Source organism: Berghia stephanieae, chromosome 4, assembly GCF_034508935.2.
Source record: "Berghia stephanieae isolate SIO BIC M18660-M18661 chromosome 4, UCSD_Bste_1.3, whole genome shotgun sequence".
Lineage (NCBI taxonomy): Eukaryota > Metazoa > Mollusca > Gastropoda > Nudibranchia > Aeolidiidae > Berghia > Berghia stephanieae.
Window position 1 is genome coordinate 15,255,046 of NC_088363.1, and position 7,167 is coordinate 15,262,212.

General features: G+C 36.4%; 1 protein-coding gene across 1 annotated transcript in view; it reads right to left on the bottom strand.

Annotated features, from left to right (window-relative positions):
* The window catches only part of LOC144970084 (alkaline phosphatase-like), a 19,099-nt gene extending 11,932 nt beyond the window's left edge, over positions 1-7,167 (bottom strand). Inside the window, exons 1-4 of the mRNA XM_078909300.1 lie at positions 6,863-7,167; positions 5,410-5,590; positions 4,128-4,269; positions 1,313-1,397 (exon numbers count right to left, since the gene is read on the bottom strand). Coding sequence (XP_078765426.1) covers positions 1,313-1,397; positions 4,128-4,269; positions 5,410-5,512 — 330 coding nt within the window. The 5' untranslated portion in view covers positions 5,513-5,590; positions 6,863-7,167. The remainder of the gene's footprint in view (positions 1-1,312; positions 1,398-4,127; positions 4,270-5,409; positions 5,591-6,862) is intronic.

The following is a 7,167-nucleotide window of genomic DNA, read 5'->3' on the forward strand; positions in this document are numbered from 1 at the left end:
GAAAATTTCTTTTTTGTCCAACAAGTACACTATTTTTGTCATTTTGTTCCTCCTCTTCCACTTCCTCCTCCTCCTCCTCCTCCTCCTACTACTACTACTACTACTACTACTACTACTACTACTACTACTACTACTACTACTACTACTAACTACTACTACTACTACTACTTCTTCTTTTTCTTCTTCTTCTTCTTCTATTCCTCCTCCTCCTCATCTCCCCTTCTTCTTCTTCTTCTTCTTCTTCTTCTTCTTCTTCTTCTTCTTCTTCTTCTTCTTCTTCTTCTTCTTTCTTGCTTTCTTTCTTTCTTTCTTTCTTTTCTTCTTCCCCTCCTCCTCCTCCTCCTCCTCCTCCTCCTCCTCCTCCTCCTCCTCCTCCTCCTTCTCCTCCTCTTCATCCCACAAGCAGCCACTTCTTTTGCCCACGGCATATTTGATAAAACACTACATTTCTATTTCAAATAAAGACATTGATTTGTGATTAAAAGACAAACTAACATAAAATCCATGAAATCAATTCTCAGACCAAAAACTTGTAACTGGCCGTCTCTGGACAGCTCAAGTGGTATAATGACGTGCTCCGAAAACACGCAATTTAACAATTTGGCCAGAAAACTCGTCCTTCAAATATCGATCGACTAAAATAACCCTCAACTTGTCAAAAACCCTCAAACCTGAGACTTCATTGAATTAGCAGGTTAGAGAGTTTTTAACAAAATCAGGATCAAGGAAGAGTTTTCTGTCCAAATTTTTTTTAATGTGTTTTTTCAGAGTTCGGCAGTATGCCTCTCTAGACAAAACCTACTTAGCAAAAAAACGTTCATTATCCTCAAGGTCCTTCTCTGGTGAACAGGAAGTAGCCGCTTGACTCTGGTCACTTACATTTTTAAGGAAAAAATCTTATTTGAGCTTGATTTGTCCTCATTAATGTATCCGTCGTCCCCGCCCATCTTGATAGATTCAATGGATAATTCTATTCTTGACCATAGGTGTATAAAATAACTATTTATAAATCTATGTCCTTGACAGGCGTAACAGGAAATTACCGAATGTTATAAATAGTTGATCATTATAAAGATGAAATAACTTTTTTTAAAAGAAAGTAAATAAAAAGCATAGAAACTTTTGATTTAAGAATTTTCAAGTGCATTGGACTAGTAATGATGTGTAGTCATTGAATAGCCCAAATTGTTGTGAACTCATTGTTAATGGGAATACTCTCAAATCAAGGTATTCGGCTCATCTAGATATGTCAGTAATTAAACAAACCAAAAACTAACAAACAAACAACACACATAATATTATCTCCCCTTACCTTCATTATACCAACATGAGGAAATCGTTCGAAGTACAGCAAGTTTTCCTCTCCACTGTGGCCCCGACTTTGGCCTTCATAGATTCTAATGGATAGAGAAAGAAACCAAAGAAAGTTTTAGATTTCTTTCTTTTAACAAGCATAGGCTGAAAAATATTGGTGAAGCAATAAAAGGCCCCGGTGAAAGTCAGTTTCAACAGAAATATCATTATTTAGGATTGGGCTTTCATCAGAGCGGGGGTCCCGATAGCTCAGTTGGTAGAACACTCACTTTACATGAAAAGGGATCGAGATCGATCCCGGGTGAAGTCAAGATTTATTATCCGATCCCCTTGACTAACCATCAGTGATTGGGTAGATGGGTCTGTTAGATCTGGCGGGAAGTACTTTGGGATAGACTGGCATCCGATCAAAAGCGCAACAAGCAATTTTCACGCTATAGAACCCGGGATAAACTCCGGCTCCATGGGCATAATGGCCCCGAAGGAGTACTTTTGTTTCATTCAGGGCAATATTTGCTAAAATGTGATTAAAGAGTTTTAATAGAGTCTCAAGCTAGTAACAACACTTTACATGTAGGACGCTTGTAAAGTGCTATTATAATCCTTTTTCATGGGGAAAACGCTTTTATTGGACATGTACTCATTTTACACTTGAGTACGGTGGGAGGATGGCGTCTTAATTCTTAATCAGTTCATTTGTTTGTTATTCAATAAGCTACCGTAGCCTGAGGAAAGAAATAATAAAACACTTCTGATGGCAACTCGTCCTTTAAATATTATCGCTCGATTAAAATGGCCATTATCTTGGCAAAGACATTGGAAGTTGGAAGTACATACCAGTTCTAGGAGGTTTTGCCAAGGTGAGGGTCATTTTAATAGATCGATATTTGAAGGTAGGGATTTTTGGCCAGAATTGTAAATACGTGGTTATTTTGTGAGATGCTTTTTTTTTTTGTTTGTTTGTTTTTGTTTTTTTTTCTGTTTGTTTGTTTGTTTATTTGTTTATTTATTTATTTGTTTGTTTGTTTGTTTTGTTTATTTATTTGTTTATTTTGTTGGGTTTTTTTTTTTTTTTTTTGTTGTTCAGAGTACGGCTATTCATCGGTCCAATATTATATCACGTGACAACACACTGTGATCTACGTAAACGTCGCCTGTGACTGTGACACATCCCGCCCACTCTCTGTAATTTGCTATGTATTTTGTTGTATTGACCGAATTCCTACAAAAACCCACTCCATCAAAACAGACACGGAGATAAAAAAAATTGTTTTGTTCCCTTTTTATATGAGCCACGTTCTACTTACTTTATTTTTCTCTTCGTTATTGGCTCATTTATGCACCTCCAGCTTTTGATCAAAACAGACATCAGTCTAAATGTGACATAACCCCTCTTAAAGGTTCTAAATTAGATACTAAAATTCAAATTAATGGTAACAAAAATTATACAAAGATGAAAATTTAGTTAGGTTGATACGGGCTCATTGTTATAATGGAAATACTCATAATGATACCCAACACCAGTGACTGCTCCCTAATGTGTCTCTTTAAACCAAAGCATAATATTTTCCAATACAACAATGTTAAATCAAGCCATGATTAAGTTAAGCATTCTGACCTGAATATATGTATTCGTAGGTAGTGCAACTGATCTTCTGGTTTCAGAGTGATGTCACCTTATTTTCTAATCTAAATAGATGTTGGTCGTCATTAAATATCATTCAATTTCTATCTTTTACGAACCGTAATTATGAGAATCTGCCTATACATCCTATTGCTAAAATAGTTATCCACCATAGGATTCAATATGTAAACTAATCACTGTTAGTCCTCCGGAGGACATTTATACTCTTTCAATAAGATTTGAACCGGAACAGAGGAAAGTGTGATGTCGCGACTTTAGCTTCACATTGTGGTGGGGTCAATAGAGCTTGTAATCTGTTTTTGATCAGTGTCAACGATGTTTCGAAAATAAATAAAAAATAAATAATTGAGCTTTTATATAGCGTAATATCCGCTAAACGTGCTCAAAGCGCTTTAAAAGGGGTCCCTGTCCAACAGCTACATTTAACATGAAGGACGGGACATGACATGAAAAGATTGATGACACCTACCTGAAAACTGTATGTTAAATACGAGATACTCCAGTAAAAACAAACTTGTCACCCGATGACGGATGTAACATCCCCCCCCCCCCCCCCCCCCCCCAAAAAAAAAAAAAAAGAAATAAAAAGAAAAACAAAAAACAAAAAAAAAAAAAATAAAGACAAAAACAACTCAGCGTTGGGCTACAGGCAATTTTCACATATTTGCACAGGTCTGATAACCAAACGCAATAATTATGGACTTGATTTGACATTGTTGTCATGGATACTATTTTCCGTTGATTTATGAGTATTTCCAATTGCAACAACGAACCCCATAACAATTTAATTTGTTACCCACCGAATGTTGTTGCTGACGATGGTGAACATGATGATGGTGATGATGATGGCGATGATGATGGTGATGATGATGACGATTATGGTGATGATCATAATGATGACGATGATTATGGTGATGATGATGATGATGATGATGATGATGATGATGATGATGATCATGATGATGACGATGATTATGGTGATGATGATGATGATGATGATGATGATGATGATGATGATGATGATGATGATGATGATGATGATGATGATGATGATGATGATGATCGTGATCATGATCATGAAAACACAATGATGCTGATGTGTTTTTGTTTTTTTATGATGATAGCAATGATTAAAACAGCATAGTAAAAAACAAATTAAATAAAATACCTGGCCGCTGTTACCGTGGAAACTCCCATCCCGTCACCAACAAACAGGATAATATTCTTGGCCAGATTTGTATTGGTGTAGCGTTGGGCGTTTATCGCACGGAACAATTCCCGTCGTCCTATGCGTCTCCAGTCCGCTACGGCTGAGGACACCACAACGGTAATGCAGGTTAAATATTATATTATGTATGACAACCATTACTCAAGAATTTGTATAGCGAAATATCCACTCAATATGTTCAAATCGCTTTACAAGAGGTCCCTAACTATCAGCTATACTTAACATGTAGGATGAAACATGATGCCTGTTAGGCGATAGTATTTGTTCGGTTTTCCATTCATAATAACTAGAGTTGTAATTTTTTTGTTTGCTGTTGTGTTTGTGTGTGTGTGTGTGTGTGTGTGTGTGTGTGTGTGTGTGTGTGTGTCAGAGACAACGCTGCTAACGACCAGGTACTCATTTTTACACCTTGAGTACGGTGAGATAATATGATTAAAGATCCTTTTCCACGGTAGGGCTCAACTATGAGCCGCTCAGAGCAGGACTCAAATCTGGACCTTCCAATCCGAAGGCGAGAGTTATCATACCACACGATCACATGGTCGCACGTCACTCTGGTATTGCCAGAATGAGATAATGATTCCACTGTCTATAAATTCTATCTTTAACATCATTATCACCCCTATATAAAATTGTGAGATTTTGGGTCACATATCCAGTGGCGTGGCATGCTTACACTTACAGTATAAGGTGGTGCCAGAATGAGAGGAAAATGACTTAAAACATGCTTCTTTTTATAAAAACAAAAGAAAAAAAAATAATAAAAGACTTACTTCAATAAGTAAGAGCCGGTATAGAGACCATTCTCAGTTTTATTTTGTTTTAAGATAATGTAATCCATTTGGAGTGGTGCCAGGCACCAAATCAACCAATATATATAGCCACGCCCATGCACATATCATATAATATAGATATTAGATTATGTTATCAAAGATGTGTCTTTAAATAATGCGGCATGCTGTAAAGGATTGAAGAAGTTGGCTTAGGAGCATTATTATCACCCTATATAAAATCGTTGTGAGATTTTGGGTCACATATCATATTATAAGATATAGATGATGTTATCTAAGATGTGTGTTTAGATAATGCAGCATGTTGTAAAGGATTGAAGAAGTTGGAAAAGGAGCTTGTTTTTTGTGGGGGGTTTTATTTTGGTTTGTTTTTGTTTTGTTTTTTTGTTTTGTATTTTTTTTACTATTAATTCTATTTATCATCTACTCACTTTCATCTTTTGTATCTGTAAGCACGATGTTGATGATTAAAACACATAAACATGCCAATGATGTTGTCCAATTCCATCTTATCCGAAAATTAATTAAATTCATTGTTTGTGAATGACGTAAGAAGGAAGGAAACTCGTGATGCTGCTACACTTCCTTCTCAGAATGTGCCCCTTTCTTGATCTGAAAATACAAGGACCGATTTAGCAGAGATTTGAATCTGGGGGTGTTTAGTTGTCAGATGACACAGTGAAGAAGAATGAGATGAATCGAAATAATATGTTATACTCGTAAATATATGTTGTCTATAGATAGACGTCGAGTTCGAATATGACGTCACTCAGGCCTTTGTTAATGTTTACTATCGATAGATAGTATGCGCTTGGCTAAGAAGCTCATAACATTGCCATTCGGAAGTATAACAGACCAGCACACAAAACTGGGTGTATCCATGAACGTTTATAGTCGGGTTAATACAGTTCAGTGAGCATTACTCATAAACGCGGATGGCAAAAGACAATAACAAAGACCTGAGTGACGTCATCTTCGAACTATCTATAGATAGATGATGATGACGTCACTCAGGTGTTTGTTATTGGGTTTTTTTTTACCATCCATGTTTATGAGTAATTCTCACTAAACTGTGTTAACCAGACTATAAACGTTCAAGGTTACACATAGTTTTGTGTGTTGATTGTGTTTCTTTCCGGATGGCAATGTTGTGAGATTCTTAGCCAAGCGCACACTATCTATAGATAGTATGCGCTTGGCTAAGAAGCTCATAACATTGCCATCCGGAAGTGTAACGGACCAACACACAAAACCGTGTGTATCCATTAACTTTTATAGACTGGTTAATACAGTTTAGTGAGAATCACTCACAAACGCGGATGGCAAAATACAATAACAAAGGCTTGAGTGATGTCATCTTCATTCTATCTATACGAACTTGGAGAGGGTGGGATAACTATGACAGTTATATACAGAATCTATGTTTAGCCCGACATAATACAGTTTTGACCCGGTAAGTTATAATATATGTCATGGGCTAAAATTACGTATAATAATATCTATTTATAGATACCAAAAAACTTGAGTATTTACATAGCACAATATATCCAATTAATGTGCTCAACGCGCTTTACAATGGGTCCCAAGCCATCAGGATCTCGAGGGAAGTCGAGATTTTTTTCCTGCCCCTCCTGCCTACCGAGCAGTGATTAGGTAGCTGGGTCTTATAGATCTGGCGAAAATACGTTGCAATAGATTAGCGTCCTATCCAAAGGGTAGCAAGCAATTGCTATTTTCCGTTTCAGGCTATAGAAACTGGGATAAACTTTCTCGAAACTAAATGAAATGAAAATGGTAAGTACACGATTTGATTTTGATATTCTGGATTGGTTATAAACAATAGAAAATTGGTTGAAAAACAGATCTATAATTAACAATACTTACCAGTCTCTATGTACTAAATCATTAATTTTCGGGTTTGTTATTCCACAGCTTTTGTTTGATGTTCTTCTGCTGCAACCAATATCACAAAGAAACTAACATCTTTAAATCCACGCAGAGTATCGCACAACCCAATGAAAAAGGAATGTCTAAAAAACGAATTATAAAATAAAACAGTCAGCTGAATGAACTCGTGGAACAGCAGAGAGAGTTGTACCGACCAATATACTTTTTCATTAACAGTGAGTAGTTAGTTGATACAACACAAGAAGTGTGTTAGTGAGTCTAGATCTCAACCCATGAGTGTT